Source organism: Gopherus flavomarginatus, chromosome 7, assembly GCF_025201925.1.
Source record: "Gopherus flavomarginatus isolate rGopFla2 chromosome 7, rGopFla2.mat.asm, whole genome shotgun sequence".
NCBI lineage: Eukaryota > Metazoa > Chordata > Testudines > Testudinidae > Gopherus > Gopherus flavomarginatus.
The window spans coordinates 115210665-115228681 of record NC_066623.1 but is presented as its reverse complement, the minus strand read 5'-3'; the positions used below and the strand labels follow the sequence as shown (position 1 = coordinate 115228681).

The 18017-nt window shown below is 62.5% G+C and overlaps 1 protein-coding gene across 3 annotated transcripts; it reads left to right on the top strand.

The window, feature by feature from the left end:
* B4GALT2 (beta-1,4-galactosyltransferase 2) lies at positions 1 to 16989 on the top strand. Of its 3 annotated transcripts, none has more exons than XM_050961216.1 (7): positions 1 to 181; positions 6991 to 7354; positions 8288 to 8523; positions 9412 to 9602; positions 10075 to 10197; positions 15026 to 15130; positions 15660 to 16989. In XM_050961216.1, the coding sequence occupies exons 2-7, from the start codon at positions 7057 to 7059 to the stop codon at positions 15808 to 15810; spliced, it is 1104 nt and encodes a 367-aa protein (XP_050817173.1). In that variant the 5' UTR covers positions 1 to 181; positions 6991 to 7056; the 3' UTR covers positions 15811 to 16989. The 3 variants fall into 3 exon arrangements, with proteins under 3 accessions (XP_050817173.1, XP_050817174.1, XP_050817172.1); XM_050961217.1 differs by lacking the exon at positions 1 to 181 and adding an exon at positions 3346 to 3482; XM_050961215.1 differs by lacking the exons at positions 1 to 181; positions 15026 to 15130; positions 15660 to 16989 and adding an exon at positions 14031 to 14370.
* Positions 16990 to 18017: the final 1028 nt, after the last annotated feature.

Here is an 18017-nt window from a genome sequence, read left to right as displayed (position 1 = left end):
GAGCGGAGCGGAGGAGCGGGCGGGAGGCCCCGCCCGCAGCCCGCGATGGGCGCCCCGTGGCCCGGACCGGGCGCTGCCGCTGCTGACGGGGCCGGGCTGCGGGGCTGGCGGAGGAGCCGGAGCCGCCCGCACTGAGCCCGGCCGGGCCGGGAGAGCTGCCCGGCCCCTGACACTCGGACCGGTGAGTGCGGCCGGTCCGACAGCGACCCCCCCCCATCGGCAGCCCCCGATACCGCCCCCCCGCCCTACCTCCGACCCCCCCGACATCCCCTGTCGCCGGCCCCCGATACCAGCCCCCCCGCCCTACCTCCGACCCCCCCGACATCCCGTGTCGCCGGCCCCCGATACCAGCCCCCCCGCCCTACCTCCGACCCCCCCGACATCCCGTGTCGCCGGCCCCCGATACCGGCCCCCCCGCCCTACCTCCGACCCCCCCGACATCCCCTGTCGCCGGCTCCCTCGCCCTATCACCGCCCCCGACACCAGCCCCCCATCACCGCCCCCCCGGTACTGGCCCCCCCATCACCCCCCCGGCCCATCACTGCCCCCCGGGAGAGACCCCCCCATCCGACAGACCCGTCCATTCTCTCCTGCCCTTCCCATTGTCCCCATCCCCCGGGGGGCTGCGCGGGGCCCCCCAGCTGCCGGCTCCCCCCGTGTCTGCCCCTGGCCGGCTGCCCGCTGGCTGAGGGGGATCGGGGGCTCCCTGGCCGGGGGGCTCCTGGTCCGTCCCTGCAGCCCCCGGGCTGGGCCAGCGCAGACTGAGCGGCCCCAGGGCCCCTGTTTGTAACCCCGGGGCCTGTTCTGGGGGGGGGGCATCCCGCTCAGGCCTGCCCCCGCAGCACCCCCCCCCCAGTCACACACGCTTAGCTCCTCCTCGCCTTTATCCACAGCCATCTCCCCACCCCACCCAAAATGGCTCCTGCACAGTCCCCCAGGCAGCTCCTCCAGGAGGGCGGGTGGGCTGCCTTGGGGGGGCCGAGCCTGGGCCACGGGCAGAGCCTGGCGGGTGCAGCATCGCCCAGGGGTCCTGCCTGGGATCTGGGCAGATCCGTCCTTGGCAAGGCAGGAGGCTGCGGGCTGGAGCGGGGGGCTCCCCGTGAGAACAATGCAGCTCGGGAGCCAGGGAAGGGGGGCTGGGAGCTGCCGCTCCAGGCTGGCTAATGGCGTTCGGGGAAGATAATGGGGTTTGCTCTGGCAGTACGTGCTGCATGGCTTGTCTCTGGCGTCTGGAGCCATTCAGCAGAGCTGCCCAGCTACCCTGGAGATGGCGGGGAGGTGGTGAGAGCTGTTGCTGCCCAGATTGCGGGTGCGAGAGACGAGCTCCTGACAAGCTGGTCCATAAAAGCGATGACCTCACCCGCCTTGTCTCAGATCCTGGGACCCAGCCACGCTGGCTGCTCCGGTGGCTGGCAGACACTCGCCTTTTCCCAGCAGCATTCGTTGTGCTGGGGCCCTGGGCAGCTGCTCTGAGCTCCTGAGAGACTGCATTTGGGACCGGGTCAGGCTGCCAGGTCTGAATGGGGCTCCCTGGGGGCAGCATGGCCAGCTCTGAGTGGCCTTTGGATGGGGTACCCCCAAGTGCAGGGCTGTAGCTCAAATCACATTCTGTGTAACGGGAACATCCCTGCCATCTGCCCACACCTGGCGACTCCGGAGCTGTGAGGACAGCCACCCACAGCGGGGAGGGTGGGTTTGAATTCTCACCGGCCGGGACCCTGTTTGTTTGTGCTGTGCCAATGTTTGTGCCAGCAGCGTTTCTGTCTGGGAGCGGCTGCTGATTGGACGGCGGGTATTCAGGCTCCAAAAGTTTCCCTCATCCAGTCGGGCGTGGAAGAGGGAGCTTCTGCCTCGGGCAACCGGTCCTGGCTGGTCAGAATGGCTGGCTGTGAGCTGTGCAGTCCCAGTGGAGCCGTTTGAGTCCCAGAGAACTGACCGAAAATCACTGTTTTCACGGTCAGTTTGCAAACAGGGGAAATGCTGAATTGACCCAGTCAGTTATTCACAACCGGTAACCGGCCTGGCTCTACTCAGCTGCAGCAAACTCCACTGATGGACTGTTAAAATTACACACAGCCTCCTTCCCCCAGTAATGCCCGCTTGCGGGCACAGCCAGCCTGGGCTAGGCGTTATCGACACCACATCCAGCTACACACTTTAGAAGGGGGGAAGAAATAGAACATTTCTCACATGAGCCACCTGGCCAGGCTCATGTCACTGCTGTTAACCCTTCTCTGCATTTCCACAGCCCGGGGTTCCTAGTGTCCCACTCCCAGCTACTGAATTAATGAATGGAAGGTAGAGTAGGAAGGGAACTGGCTTGTGGTGCTGTGGGGTGGGAGGCAGAGCTGCTCTGGTCCTTAGCAAAGTCTCTCTTGCTCCTGGACTGCAGGTCGCTGGGCTTCCAAACACAGCATGTGTGTCTAGTTACAGTCGCTCCTCAGCCTGTAACTGCTTGTGCCCGACTGCTGCTGAAGTGGTGAATCTGGTCTGGATGGAGCACGGCTGCTGCTGCCGCCTCTGTCCACCCTCTTCCACACACCCCGAAGGCCTTGTCCGCAAGGTTTCCCTGGCGGGCTGGTGTGTCTGCCAGCGGCCTGGCTACCCTGGGGCTCTGGACCGTTGTGTCTTTTCTGGTCCTCAGAGCAGGTCAGCCAGCTGGGTCTGTCAGCTCCTGAGAGTCTCCCGGCATGTCTCAGCCGGCTGACTTGTCTCTAGCAATTCTCCCTGTCTGGCTCCCTCATCCTGTGTGAAAAGGGCGAGCGGCTTTTCCCTTGGTGTGTGCCTTCTGCGGCACTTGCTTTCGCTGTGGCTGGCATTCATCGCTCTCCTAGAATCACACCTCCCAGTTCCTGCAAGAATGGCACCTCTGACCCCTTCGTGCCTCCCGGAGGGCGCCCCCCTCAGGCCGTTGGCCATATCCTTTCTGGGAGGGTGGGGCTCTGCTGTTCCACTCCTGCCAGACCGGGGACTTAAGCTGCAGTGCCTGCTGTCCTGCCCTGTCATCACCTCGGCACCTGCCTTCTGTTACCCCCAGGGTTAGCCAGCGGTCAGTCAGAATGTGGCCGTGCCCTGATGACACCCTAAACCCAAAACCGCTTCCCCCCGGGCCTGCTGCGTAATGCCGATGCTAGTCCTTTGGAACCCGTCAGACCCAATCTGTGCAGTGCCCCTGGGATGGTTCCCCCGCGCGTGCTTTTCAGGAGTTGTGCCCGATGATGTTAGCTCCTGCTGCTTCATCCAGCCTATCGGCTACGTCCTCCAATGCCTGCCTTGCTTGTCTCGTTTCAGGAAAGACTGGAAGCCCTTCCCAGCCTGTGGGTAACCATCTGAGGGGAGAGGGAAACTGAGTCACCCACGCCTTTCATAAAAATACATCCAAGTTGTGCCAGTTCTCTGCACTCGGCTTCAGGGCAGGGCAGCCTCTCTGCTGTTGTGATGGGTGATTTCTGGGGCTCTGGCTCCCGTGCCCCCTCCTTTTGGTGTGTGGTGGATGTTTGTATTGACAACCCATGTCTGCAGTCCAGAAGTTGTTGAGGGTGGGGCCTGGGGCGCCTGGCAGGCAGGCTGGGACTGGGGGAGAAACGGGACCTGGTGACTCTGCTGAAGCTAGGGTGTTACCTCGTAAGCTGTGATCTGTAGGTGTCAGGCTGAAAGAGGTGCTGGGCTTCAGTTACCCTCTGTTGAACTGCAGTACATGCTACCATGGGCGTTGCTAAGCCTATTGAGATGGGTGGGCCATTTCACACCTCTCTGAGCCATTGTTTCAGGCTCTTTGCAGACTCAGGCAGGCAGCATTGTATCAATATACGTGGCTCAAGGCTCTTCACAGCCAGGAGGGCTGGACACAGGCCTGCTGAGGCTCTGGAGCACCACAGGCCCTGACTGTAATGAACTGGTTCCTGTCTGTGCCACCCCCCTACCCCCGCATGAAATCCACTGTAATCATAGGCCCTGTACTGCCCTCAGCTAAGGGAGAGTCTCTGAGCGGCTGAGGAGGGTGTGTGTGGAGCAGCATAACCTGTCACTACTTTCTGGGTGGCCACAGTGTGCAGCATAGTGCTGGCTGTGAGTGGCCCTGCTGGTCTCTTGCCAGGTGGGGGGTGCTGACAGGGCTGTGTCTTCCCCCCGTGAGCTCACCAGTGCTGAAGTCAGTCTGTGCACTGGCTGGATCATCGTGTGGTGGAGCCTGTGTCACTCGGGCAAGCTGTTGGGACGGCGGCAAAAGGGTTTGAAACTCGTTGTCTTGGTAACCCCTATTGACCTGCAGCATGGAAAAGCTGCCCCTGCCGTGAACGGGTGAGCCCTCCCGGGGCACGTCTGGGACAGCCTGCAGCTCAGGAGGGTGTTTCTAAGCACAGTTCAGACTCTGTCTCTGCTCTGAAGACAAACCCGGGGGGAAATGCTCCATTTCCAAAGAGAGACTTTGGCGATCACCTCTGAAGCGGCCACAAGGCCAGCCCCCTTCCCAAGGCCAGCAGGGCCCTCTGATCAACGAGTGTGACCACCTGGACCACACAGGCCAGAGACCTGCCCCAGGTAACTCTAGAGCAAAGCGGTTAGAGAAACAGCCAATTGCCAGGGATGGGGAAGCACCCCGACCCCAGGGACATTGTTCCACTAGTTATTACCCTTGCTGTTAAAAACGGACACCTGAACCTGTCTAGCTTCAGCTTCCATCTTTGGATTGTGTTAGAGCTTCTGCTGCTCGATCGGGGAGACCATTGCCAAACACCGGGCCCGCCTGCGGGGACTTCTGGACTGGGATCAAGTGACCCCTTAACCTTCTCTTTGTCAAACCAGATCCATGGAGCTCCTGGAGTCCATCACTAAAGGCAGGTTTTCTAATCCTTGAATCGTTCTCCTGGCTCTTCTCTGAACCCTTCCAATTTACCAGCCTCCTCCCTGAATTGTGACCACCAGAGCTGGACGCAGGATTCCCACAGCAGTGCTAAATGGAGAGGTGAAAATAACCCCTCTGCTCCTACTCAGGATTCGCCTGTTTATGTATCCGAGATTCGCAATTAGCACTTCTGGCCAGAGTGTCGCCCTGGGAGCTCATGTTCTGCTGATTGTCCACCATGACTCCCAGTCGCTTGCAGAGTCCCGGCTTCCTGGTACGAACAACCCATGTTCTGTGTTCCTAGAAAGAGACGTTTATGTTTAGCTGTATTAAAAGGCATATTGTTTGCTTGAGCTCAACCTGCCGAGTGCCCCAGATGGCTGTGAAACGGTGCCCTGTCGTCTTCACCCTCCCCCAAGCTTTGTGCCGTCTGTCAACTTTTATCAGTGATGATTTGATGTTTTCCTCCAGGTCATTGATAAAAGCATTCAGTGATGCAGCTGCGGGACCCCTGGGAACATGGACTCGGTGCTGATTTCCCCATTGCGGTGCTGAACCCAGGCCATGACCAGACCCAGCCTGGCCTTTCTACCCTCTGGCTGGGGAGTGACATCACTGGGAGGGGGTGACCTCGAGCACCCCATGTCCACACCCTGCCGCAGACTGCGCCTTGTGGGTCTCTGGCGCAGGAGCGACACAGAAACACAGAAGATTAGGTCTGGAAGAGACCTCAGGAGGTCGTCTAGTCCCACCTCCTGCTAGAGGCTAAGATCAGTGTGCCTGTGGAGTAACACTAGCTGAGAGAATACGGCTCCTTCCTGCTCTTGTGCTTTCAAGTCTGTGACCCTATCCTGAAGGGCCCAGTGGGGCTGCGGGGAATGAAGACAGAGGAGCCTTACTGGGCCTGAAGCAGCCAGGAAGCTGCCTGTGGCGCAGGCCGTGGGGAAAGGCCGCAGTGGCTTCCTGGGTGGAGGAGGGCGTGGAGGTGGCAGAGACATGCAGGCTGGGAGGACAATGGGTGACACCAGGGAAGGGAGGGAGAGCCAGGTTTGGAAAGGGCTTGGGGAAATGCAGTAAGCTCTGGGGTGGAACTGGCATTGGCTGCTGACTAGAGGGTCCCTGAGCCGGAACCGAGAGCAGAGGGCGGGCCCAGCCCCTGGGGACGTGGCACCGGCGGGGCAATGAACAGGAAGACTGCCTGAGCCTGTTTGTCAGAAGAGACCTTCCTGCCCCCAGAAGGGGAAACCCTGGGTGTGACCTAGCTGGAGGCTGAGTCAGGAGGCTGCAGGCAGAGGGACAGCGAAGGGACATCGACCTTGCGAGCTAGGCCCCAGCACGGCCAGGAGAAGGTGCCGGCTGGCCAGAGGATCAGGTTTTCCCCCAGATGGTAGGGGGAAGGCAGCTGGCTCCCTCTTTCTGGTGGAGTTAAGCCAGAACGTGCCCAAAGCCAGCGCACCCCCTTTCCAGCCGCGTGCCCAGGAAGGGATGAGCAGCAGGAGCTCATCCTGAGCGCAGGACAGAACAGTGTGTTTGGGAAGCGAAGACGAGCAGAGGTCTTGGCGTCCATCGCTGGATGGACACGAGGGGCCGGAGTGCGAGCGACCTGAGAAGGAGGGGCTGTTCCGCCGGGGGACTCAGTGTCTCGGGGGTCTGAATATGCTGAGCCCCCTGCTCTTTGCAGGGCAGGCCATGGCAGAGAGCCGGCCATGACTGGGAGGAGGAGGAGGACCAGTAAGACCCCAGGCTGCAGCTTGCAGAGTTCAGGCTGAGCCCCTGGGAAGCGTGTGTGACTCCGATTTGCTGGTATTTAAACTCCCCTAAAACCGTCTGTGTTAATAACTGGGTTCCTGGCACAGGGCTGGCTGGGAATGGGACCTCCCGGGAGCTGGGCTTTTCTCTCTGCGCAGAAGCGACAAACCTAGTTTTCTGGGCCCCAAGAGAGGGCTGGACACGTTGGGGCAGATGGCTTGGGGGGCCTGCAAGGCATTTGGGTCACTTGGCTGGGGGAGAGCAGCATGGGGCTGGGGAGTAACAAGCAGCTCGAGTCGGCGTGGCTGGATGTGTCCATAGGACACACGGGGACTCCACCTCTCCATGGGCAGGGTGGGGCGCAGGGGCCTTGTCCTGACTGTGGTGTCCCCTGGCAGGACCGGTGCCTTGGCGGGAACCGCCCCGGAGCTCGGCGCACATGCACGCCCACCAGCGCCCGGAAGATGACCAGGCTGCTCCTGGGGGTGACCCTGGAGAGGATCTGCAAGGCCGTGTTGCTGCTCTGCCTGCTGCACTTCGTCATCATCATGATTCTCTACTTCGACGTCTACGCCCAGCACCTGGACTTCTTTAGCCGCTTCAATGGCAGGAACTCCTCCCGGGCCCAGTCCTCCAACTCCTCCCGGCCCAACGGCACCGCCCCCAGCTGTGGGCCGGCCGGCGCCGCCCCAGCCTCCAGTGCCAACCGCTCCGGCACTGAGAAGCCCTTACCGCTCTGCCAGGAGGTGCCGCCTGGCTTAGGTGAGCAGCTGGGACTGGGGCATTGGTGGAGCCGGAGCGGGGAGCTGGGCGGGGAGCGGAGCGGGGCTGGGGCGGGGAGCTGGGTGGAGTGGGGAGCTGGGTGGAGTGGGGCCTGGGTGGGGGGCGGGGAGCAGGGCTGGGGAGCGGAGCCGGGGCGGAGTGGGGAGCGGGGCCGGGGCAGGGAGCGGAGCGGGGCCGGAGCGGGGAGCTGGGCGGAGCGGGGCCGGAGCGGGGAGCTGGGCGGGGCCGGGGTGGGGAGCTGGGGGGGGGAGCTGGGCGGAGCAGAGCGGGCCGGAGCGGGGAGCTGGGCGGAGCGTGGGCGGGGGGCGGAGTGGGGCCGGGGGCTGGGCGGAGCGGGGCCGGGGTGGGGGCTGGGCGGAGCAGAGCGGGGAGCTGGGCACAGCGGGGCCGGGGCGGGGAGCTGAGCGGGGCGGAGCGGGGCCGGGGCGGGGAGCTGAGCGGGGCGGAGCGGGGCTGGGGCAGGGCGGGGAGCTGGGTGGAGTGGGACCGGGCCGGAGCGGGGCCGGAGCGGGGCCAGGGCAGGGAGCTGGGTGGGGAGCGGGGCCGGGGCGGGGAGCTGGGCGGAGTGGGACCAGACCGGAGCGGGGCGGAGCGGGGCCGGGGTGGGGCCGGAGCGGGGCCGGGGCCTGGCTCAGCGTACACAGGTTCGAGGGGATGGAGCTGACTGCTCCCAAGCTGTGCGGTGCCTGAGCTGATGCGAGGGGTTCCCCTGTCAGAAGTGGCTGCACCCGACTCCTGGGGCACTACCAGTCCCGGGTGAGGAGCCCAGGGCGGGGGTGCCAGGGGCTGTGGGTCAGGACTGAGGGCACTGGCAGAGCTGGGTCACAGCACCCCCTCTTGCTGGTGAGCCCTGCTGCTGCTCCCAGGGGCTGTGGTGGGGTGCCTGGTAACGGGCTCCCCCAACCCCCGCAGTTGGCCGGCTCCTCATCGAGTTCAACTCACCCATGAGCATGGAGCGGGTGCAGCGGGAGAACCCAGACGTGCGGGAGGGTGGCAAGTACGTGCCCGCGGACTGCCAGCCCCGTCAGAAGGTCGCCATCCTCATCCCCTTCCGCCACCGGGAGCACCACCTGCGCTACTGGCTGCACTACCTGCACCCCATCCTACGCCGGCAGAAGGTCGCCTACGGCATCTACATCATCAATCAGGTGGGGGCCCCAGGGCAGTAGAACAGCCCCTCCCCCAGCTGCCAGGGGCCCAGCTCCCATTCCCAGCGGGAGGTTGAGCCCTGGCAGGACTCTCCCCCCTGCCCGAGGAGGGCCTGCACTCTGGCATGTGCGCGATGTACTGGGCTCCTGGCCAGGCTGGCTCTGTGCACCCTGCTGGCTGAGCCCAGGGCAGACCGCACGGCTGCGCCTCTGCCCGCGCCCCCCATGGCTGGCTCCGCTCTGTTTCTGGCTGGGTTCCAGGGAGGCCTCTGGGGTGAACTGCGCTAAATAGACCTGTTTGCCCTGGCCGGCTCGCGTGGCAGCTGGCCCAGAGAGCCACTTTGGCCCATGGGCTCCCTAGCCCTGCAGCTGCCGACGAGAGGGGGCCCAGCTGGCGTGGGGCACGGTGCCGAGCTCTATCAGCATGTCGGACGGATTTGAGGCCTGGCTCTGCTCATGGCCCAGCCGGTGCCCCTCAATCCCGACTCGCAGCCCCTCTGACAGTGCTCGTGGTTACGGTGTCTCTAGCAAGGCAGGGCGAGCCAGGGACACGAGGCTGCTGCCCAGAAGTGACCGGGCAGGGCCTGTGGCTGGGCTGGTGGCAGAGGGCTCTGTTCTATCACTACGCGCTGGCTGCCTCCCTCCAGGAAGGGCCATTCTAAGGCCTCTCCCTGGCGGGCCAGCACGATCTTGGGGTGCTGGGGCCGGCTGCCCTCCCCCGGGGCAGTGTCCACCCGGCGTGCAGAAACAGGGCAGCACAGTGGGGTGCTCAGGGGCCAGTGGGGCAGGGCTGTCTAAGCATCAGTGTGGGCAGGAGTGCTGGGGGACGGGTGGCTGGCGCTGGCCTGGGAGCCTCCCTCCGACGCTTGCTCCCCCACCCCGGCGCAGTACGGCGAGGACACCTTCAACCGGGCCAAGCTGCTCAATGTGGGCTTCCTGGAGGCCCTGAAGGATGAGGACGACTACGACTGCTTCATCTTCAGCGATGTGGACCTGGTCCCCATGGACGACCGCAACCTCTACCGGTGCTACGAGCAGCCGCGGCACTTCGCCAGCGCCATGGACAAGTTCAGCTTCAGGTGAGTGCCAGGGGAGGGGGTCGCAGGCAGAGCTGGCAGGGGTTGGATGCCAGAGCGGGCACCTGCTGCGGAGCGAGCCAGCCCTGACCCAGTGTGCTGGGACCCCGCTCGGCGGGCAAGGAGATGGCTATCTGGGAGGAGTTAAGTGGGGGGCGTGGCATGCTCCCTGCAGCCCAGGACACATGGGGGCAGCAGGGCAGAGGCATGGGAGTGGGTGGAGGAGGTGCTGTGCTGGGCATCACAGAGCAGCAAGAGGTGCCAATTGGCAGAGAAGCAGGCCCTGTGGGGAGAGGGAGACGGGCTGGTGGGCTGGCAGCAGCTTTCCTTGCAGGCGCTTGGTGCCTGGGAGCCTGGCCCCCTTCCTGAGCCAGAGCAGAGCCCGGACAGCGCCTGGGGGGAAGAGAGCACTGCCCCCGGCTCCCCTTGGCTTGCCCGTGCCCATGCTGACGCGAGCTGCTCCTTGTCCCTGCAGGCTGCCTTACGCTGGCTACTTCGGGGGCGTCTCAGGCCTGAGCAGGTCCCAGTTCCTGAAGATCAACGGCTTCCCCAATGAGTACTGGGGCTGGGGAGGCGAGGACGACGACATCTTTAACCGGTGGGTGAGCCCCCGGTGCTGCCAGGCCAGGTCCCTTGGTGAGCTCCCCCCACAGTGCTGCGGTGCCAGCCCAGAGCCAAGCCCTCCACTGCAGCTGGAGGGCCTGGAGCCCAACCGTCAGGCCCTGAAACAGGCCCCTGCCCCCCAAAGCACCTCTCATCAGTCAGGCTCCCAGGCAGCCCCACCCACGGACGTCACAGGCCCCTGCAGGCGGCGGTCTGCCCCCCTGCGGCCGGACTCGGGATGGACAGGGCTGGCTGAGGGCGTGTGGCCCCCTGGAGTGGGCTGAGCAGGGCGAGGGATCCTGGGTCCTGCCCATCATTTGGCCTGCTGCTCGCTGCCACTCCAGCTGCCCATTTGCCTCTGCCAGCAGGGCCTGTGTGCTGCACTTGTGGGGTGGAGTGCTCAGCTCTGGGGGTGCGGATGGGAGTCGCCATCTGTGCAGCCTCTGTGTCCCACTGCCCAGGAGAGGAGCCAGCAGTGCCCAGCACGGTGAGCCCCCAGGCTGCCCGCTGGAAGCAGCTGCGGGGTCCCCTGGCCCTACGTTGGGAGGGGCTGGTCAGGTCCCGTTGGGCGTGCTCTGGTCCCGGTGCGGGATCTGCCCCCGAGCTGCTCTCGCTGCCCTGGCGCTTTGCCAGCTCTTGTAGAACTTGCCGTCTCCGTGGCCACGTAGATGCTGTCGTGGTGGAGATGTGGCCGAGTGCTGGCATGGGACAAAACCAATGCAGAGACAGCTGGGATGGGGGGCACGTGGGGCGGGTGGTGTTGGCGCTGGGCCAGGCATGGAGCAGGGCAGTGCCTGGCCTGGGGAGAGGGAGAAGGAGAAGCTGCCGCTGATCCATCAGGGAGTGGTTGGGGCTGGGTGAGTCCCATTCCTTGGGCCAGAAGCTCCCCACAGTGGCTGGCTCCGCTTGGCAGCAGGGCGGGTTGATTGAAATCCTTGGGTTCAGTGGTGGTTTGCACTGGTCTGTTTGAGTTTGTTGTGCCAGCACCCTGTGGCGTTGTAACCCCGAGAGCCTCCCGCTCAGCCTGGGGCTGCTCCCTGCAGCTGGCCTGGCACTGTTCCAGCCAGTCCCTCGCTCAGCAGGAACATCCAGGTACTCGTCCCTCGGTCCCATGCCCTGGGTTAGAACACGGCTCTGGTTTGCTCTGTGGTGACCTTTTACTCCTGGCTTGGGGTCAAGCTGGATTTGGAGGGTGTCACGGAGTAGGGGGGAGCCAGGCCCTGCACCCCCCTTCCTGCGATTCACCGGGACTCTCAGCCGGCCAGTAACACAGGTTTATTAGATGACAGGAACACAGTCCCACGCAGAGCGTGAAGGTACAACCAGGACCCCTCAGTCAAGTCCTTTTTGGGGGGGCGGGGTTAGGGAGCTTAGACCCCAGAGTTGGGGGTCCCTGCGTTTCACCACCCAGCCCAAAACTGAAAGCAAAACCCCCTCTAGCCTCTCTCTCCCCCTTCCCCCACTTCTCCCCTCCCTTTGTCCAGTTTCCCAGGCAAAGGTGTCACCTGGGGTGTGTGCACACACACTCAAACCCACCCACCCCTCAGGTTACAAGCTCAGGTAACTCTCAAGTAAAGTCGTCCCCTGCTCTCCCATCCCCATCTGGGGGCTTGGCTACGCTGGAGAGTTGCAGCGTTGGTGGGGGTTTACAGCGCTGCAACTCACTCACCGTCCACACTTGCAAGGCACATACAGTGCTGCATCTCCCTGGCTGCAGCGCTGGCTGTATTCCTGCTCTGCCTGGGGTATAACAATTGCAGCGCTGGTGATGCAGCACTGCTTCGCCAGTGTGGCCACCAAAAGCGCTGTAATTGGCCTCCAGAGGTATTCGGAGGTATCCCAGAGTGCCTGTTCAGCCACTCCCAACAGCACTGCAAATGTGGCCACACTGCAGCGCTGGTAGCTGTCAGTGGGGCCACACTGCCGCGCTTTCCCTACAAAGCTGTATGAAGACAGCTGTAACTCCCAGCGCTGTACAGCTGCAAGTGTAGCCAAGGCCTAAGTCACAGATGGAAATGGAAGGTCAGTTAAAATGCACAAACCCCAGCACTTGACACCCACCCTGGTGGCTGGAGACCCCAGAAGAAAGAAGCCCATCAGACCGTGTTGGCGTTGAACTGGGCTGTGTTAAAGCAAGCGGAGGCAGCCTGTAGTTACTGAGTTGAGATTTGCTTGTGCTCCCCAGGGGCCAGGCTCCAAAGGGATTTAGGAGCCTAAAGATGCAGCTAGATGGCTAGTGGGACTTCGGAAGCCGGCTTAGGTGAAGTGCCCGACTCCCATGAAATTCAGCTCACCTGCTCAGGTGCTCTTGAAATCCCCCCAGCCATCGGGCGTCCTCTTTAGGTGCCTGCCCACCAGGGCTGGTGCTTCCACTAGGCGACCCTAGGCGGTTGCCGAGGGCGGCATTTTGTCGCCCTCAGCGGAAATTTGGCAGCAGAGGGTCCTTCTGCTCCAGGACCCGCCGCCAAAGTGCCCTGAAGATGTGGAGCGAAAAGACACCCCCGCTGTCGAATGCTCAGAGGAGGAGCGCTGCCACCTAGGGTGGCAAAAACCGTGGCGCCACTCCTGCTGCCCACCTTCACCCATCTGGTGCCATCCGTTATACAGACAAAACTACACAAGATCGTTTTAGGGAGCAAGACAAAGATGCCACATTTATTAGGATAACAATTTGATCTATGGCCAATAACTAATATCTTAATACACACACACACACACACACACATCAGATGTTCTGCAGCTGCCTCGCACACACATCCATCAGATGTTCTGCAGCTGCTGCATAGTTACCAGTCCTGAACATAGCTTGAGTTCGTGGCTTGAGTTTGCAGCTTGGGTTCGTAGCTTGTAGCAACTAACTGGCCAGGAAAGCCGGTGTGAGGAACTGGGAATGTTCTTAGTGTTTGATCTGAATACTGTGTTGGTGCCTCAGTGTCCCCTATGCAGTTCTTAAGTATCTAGGTGGTGAAATAAGGGGGTGTGATTGCTGCAGAGCAAAGGGCCAGTGCACCTAAATGCCTGACGCTCTGTCTCCTAGCAACTGATGGCCTGGGCCCCTCCTCTGCAAAGGTGCCAGCTGAAGGTGTTGGAGACAAAGAGATCAGGTGACCTCCTGGCCCGGGAAAGGAGCTGAGCAGAGAGGAGGGGCTGGAGGGGATTGTTAGTCTGGAGCTGGCTGGGGACGAGGAGTGAGGGCAGATGTGGGGGTCTGGCTCACTGCCCTCCAGAATGGACCCAGCCGAGGGGTCCGGTTTGCGGTACCTACAAACTCTGTTTTAGACCCTGTTCCTGTCATCGACTAAACCTCTGTTTTACTGGCTGGCTGAGAGTCACGTCTGACTGCAAAGTGGGGGTGCAGGACCCTGTGGCTTCCCCAGGACCCCGCTGGGGTGGGCTCGCTGTGGGAAGCGCCCGGAGGGGCAGAGGATGCTGAATGCTCCAAGGAGAGACCCAGGAGGTGAAGCCGTGTGAGCTTCTTGCCCTGAACAAGTCTGCTGCAAGGGAGAGGAGGCTCCCCAAAGTCCTGACTGGTTTTGTGGGGAGCAGTTCCAGAGCATCGCCGGGGTACTCCGTGACAGCCAGGCACAAGCACGAGCTGGGTCTCTGCTGGGCCTGCACCAATGCCTTTTCATGTTGGCAGCAGAATGTTACCCTCCAAAGTCTCCCATCTCACCCATCCTTTTTGCAGGCTTTGGTTTGAATCCAGAGTCTATAGGTCTTGCTGTGTCACTGCCTCTGGGTTTGGTGATTGATCACCTGTCAATTGCAGGTGACTTTCAGCCTGGGACCTGGCTTTGATCTTCCTTCTATTGTACCTTTTCTTTTTAGGGTGGACACTTCTTACTTTGTTAGGGCTCTTGTCTGTATCTTCAGCCGGTGGGGTTTGAACTTTATTTCATCAGGACAGGCTGGGGCTGGAAGTTGATTGCATCATCCATCCATACCTCAGTCACACATCTAAACTAACTAATAAGATTACAGAAGGGTTTGCAGAAATGAAGGTTGGAGGAAGCTTGTACAAAATGGAGTGAGTGTTTTAAAATGGGGTTTGAATTACAATATGGCAAACAGTGAACAGAAGTTACAATATAGACAAGTGTAGTGGATGGTGAACAGAAGTTACATTGATAAAGTGAACAATTAAAAACAATTTCATTTATCAGTTCTACACGTCCCTTGTGCACAGTGTTGGCAGCTCTCCTTGCAAGGGGAAACCAGCTTTCGGGTTCCTCTGCACCTGCCAGACAACCTGGCGCCCAAAGGGCTAGTGGCAAAGGCTTTTCGGCAGCGACAGCGCTGAGGTGGCCGAGCAGACCTGACAGCGTCGTCTCCGTTGTAGAGGCGGAAGCCCTGGTCTGGCTAGTTCAGGCAGTTCCTGGTGTGGTTCTGGAGCTGGAGCTGAGCTCAGAAGCTGAGGAGTTTCCCCGATTGTGTAAATGATGCAAGGAACCGGGCCTTGAACTCCCTAGCGCGCAGCTGCTTTTTCACCCCGCTCAGCGGTGCGGTCCTGCTCCAGGGCCCTGGCTGGGACTGCCCCCTGCTGGCGTCCCAGTGGTGGTGCAGGTGGGGCCTGTGGGCATGGCCGGCTCCCTGAGCAGACAGGAGCGTCTGGCCCTGGCCCTGCTGCACTCTCCAGGCATGCTCAGAGCGGCAGGAGCTCTGGTGCCAGCTGGGGCTGCTTCCCGCGGTGGGGCGGGGCACAGGCCCTGTGGACGTGTGCAGAGGGGCTCATGCCAGTCGCTGTCAGGCTGGGGGGGGCAGAGGGGCCCAGTCCCTTGGTTGCTATGTGCCCCTCTTGCCAGCTCGGCTCACTCTGTCCCCAGGATCTCTCTGAATGGCATGAAGGTGTCGCGTCCCAGCGGCCACATCGGGAGGTACCGCATGATCAAACATGAGCGCGACAAACACAACGAGCCCAACCCACAGAGGTGAGACCCGGCCCCCCCCCGAGCCCCACAGCTGGTCACCACCTCCAAGGCTCAATGTGTTGCCTGGGCTCTGTGGCTTGGCACTGCCCGGGGGACGCCTGCCTAGGAAAGCTCCCCCCCCGCACCCATCCAAGAGCCCACCCCACCCCCTAGGCTGAGGCTGCAGGAGAGGGGCTGGGGGAGCCAGCTCCACCTCCAGATGGGCACCTCAGCAGGCAGCAGATGGTGGGGACAGCTGCTGAGTAAACCCTGGGGAGTGGTGCTGGGAGCCAGGACACCTGGGTTCTCTTCCTTCTGTGCCACTGACTCACTGTGTGGCCTTGGAGAGGCGTCCCCCTTCTCTGTGCCTCAGTTTCCCTACCCCAGGTGAACCTGCTCCCTTTGCGCACACGGTGCGCTCTGGCTGGGTGAGAGGGAAGCCAGGCTGTGCAGTACTGGGCTCTCCACCCTGCCTGTGCCTCTCTGCCCTCCGGGCTGGCCAGGGGAGAGCTCAGCCCTGCGCCTGCTCACACCTCTGCACCTCTGGCAGGTTCACCAAGATCCAGAATACCAAGGTGACGATGAAACGGGACGGCATCAGTTCCCTGCAGTATCAGCTGGTGGAGGTGACACGCTGGCCCATGTACACGAACATCACAGTGGACATCGGCAAACCGCCCTCACGCCCAGCCCGGGGCTAGCACCTTCCCCCGGCCCACGGGAGCCTGAGGCTGGAGCCCAGGGCTGGCCGTGCCCTGGCAGGGGAGGCTCTGTGCCCTGGGCTGGCTGGATGCAGAGGAGCCTTGCCGTGGCCCTGGGGTGCGGATCGAACCAGGACGTGTTCGGCCCCCTCTGCCTGCCTTCTGGACATGGCTGCACCCCAGAATCCCCCCTCACCGCACGCCAGTTAGCCCTGCCCTGCGGGCCGGGGACAATGCAGCAGCCCCCCACTATCCAAAACAGCCCTAGCCAGGGGCTTGGGGGAACTTCAGGATCTTGCTAACAAGCTCCCCTCCTTTATGAGGAGATCCAAGCACTGAACTCCTCCTGCAGCTTCCCTGGGGCGGGGATGCTCTGCGCTGTGCTCCTGGGCCGGGCGCGCCACCCCATTGCTGCCCTGACTGGCTCAGTCTGGGCCAGCGGCAGCAGGGGCTCTGTGCCCCATGGGTTCAGCTCTAGCTGGGCCAGGGCTCGGTCTGTGGTGCTCGCAGGGCTCCCGTGGGGCAGTATGGCTGGGAGAGGGGCCAGTGTGGCTTCCTCTCACCAGCTCCCCCTCCCGCCCTGCCATGTGGGATGCCTTCTCCCAGTGGGGCACAGGGCTCTGAGCACAGACGCAGCCCCTCTTGCTGTCTTCCTCGGCCATCTCAGCTAGTGCTTAGAGCCCAGGCCAGGACACCTGGGTCCTAGTCTCAGCTCTGCCCCCCTTTGTGCCTCAGTTTCCCCCTGCCAGGGTCTCATGGGCTGGCCCCTCCTGCACACTGCAGCTGTGTGTGTGGATGTACTGTATCCTGGGGGCTTCAAAGGGACTATTTCCATCCTGGCCCTGCCCGTGGGCTGCACTGAGGGTTTCATAAATTGGGGGAGCCCTTGTCTGCCCTGTTCCCTCCCTGCAGCCCCCCCGAGCAGCCGCTCCACTTAGCAGAGCAAGGCATCTCAGAGCCTGGGGAGGCATCACACCAAAAGGGCTGCGTGTGCAAGCTAGGTTGGAGGTTCTGTGGATCTCCCCAGCTGCAGGCCCCGGACCCAGCCCCTCGCACGCTGTCCCCTGGTGCTTCCTGCTAGGCAGCCCTGCACCTCCCCTGCCCGCTGCCTCCAGCTGCGCCTGCTGCTCACCCCCCCAAGGGCCCCTTTACAACCCAGAACATTCCAGCCCCAGGGCCGGGGCCGCGGGTGGTGCTAGCTCCAGAACTAGTTTGCCTGGTTCCTAGGAAGGGGAAGGCTCCTTGGTGGGGATGGGCACTGCTGGCCGTGGAGGGCAGGAGCTGGTGGTGGGGCAGAGCCCTGTGGGGTTCCCTCCCTCTCCCCCCCCAGGGCCATTGCTCCAGCTCCATGTGTAGCTGAACCTGTCCCCCCCCATGACCCCATCCCTTGCTGCCTGCCCTGGACAGGCCCCAAGCGTGCTGCGTGCAAGAACACTGCCAGGGGGCAATGAACTGTACCACCTCGACTGCCAGGGAATGGGGAGTCACCGCACCCTGCCCAACCCCCTCCCCTGCCACATCCCACTGCTCCCCCCAGTTCTGAGCCCAGCCCTATCCGGGAGCGATGAGAGATGAAATCAGTGCCTCAGTGTGGTGAGCGGGGGGCCCCCCTCAGTGCTGATGCTCCCTCTGGACATTGGGGGGTGGGGAAGGCAGCGGGCAGCATGCCCAGGCCAGGGGCACTGCTGACTTTTGTACATTTGAATGTTTGACCTGTTTTGAGCGTATCCTGAATGCAGCCTTTGGTCCCAGCGACCAGACTTTTGTATTTAATAAAGTTGCAAAAATTCAGAGCCTGGATTGTGGATTCAGGGGGAGGGTGCTGGGGGGAGCCGGGCAGGGGGCAGAGTACTTCTCCAAACCTGGGCCCCCTTGGTGTTGGTTAAAGTCAGGGTGGTGGGGCCAATCCTGCAGCCCTGTTGAGCCCCTACCTGCTGGTGGAGCTGGGGGACCCCAGGGTCTGAGAGCCAGCCCAGCCCCCCCACCCCCTCAGGTCCAGGATGGGGGCAGGTCCCAGCAGGAAGAAGCCAGAGGGAGTCATACCTGGAAGGAACTTTATTGCCAGTGACTCAGGGCTGTCCACGCAGGAGCCTCCATCCAGCTCCCCGAGGGCTCCACAAGTTGGGGTTGGGTTTCAGGGTCCTCCCAGCAAGGCTGGGGGTGGGGGACTCTGGGGTGCCCCCTAACTACCCTGCTGGTATGGGCAT

Bases quoted from the DNA above. Each gene is read 5' to 3' on its own strand.
- B4GALT2 (XM_050961216.1), top strand. From the start codon at position 7,057: ATGACCAGGCTGCTCCTGGGGGTGACCCTGGAGAGGATCTGCAAGGCC. The intron at 7,355-8,287 runs GTGAGCAGCTGG...CAACCCCCGCAG, and splicing joins GGAGGTGCCGCCTGGCTTAG to TTGGCCGGCTCCTCATCGAG. The intron at 15,131-15,659 runs GTGAGACCCGGC...CACCTCTGGCAG, and splicing joins AACGAGCCCAACCCACAGAG to GTTCACCAAGATCCAGAATA.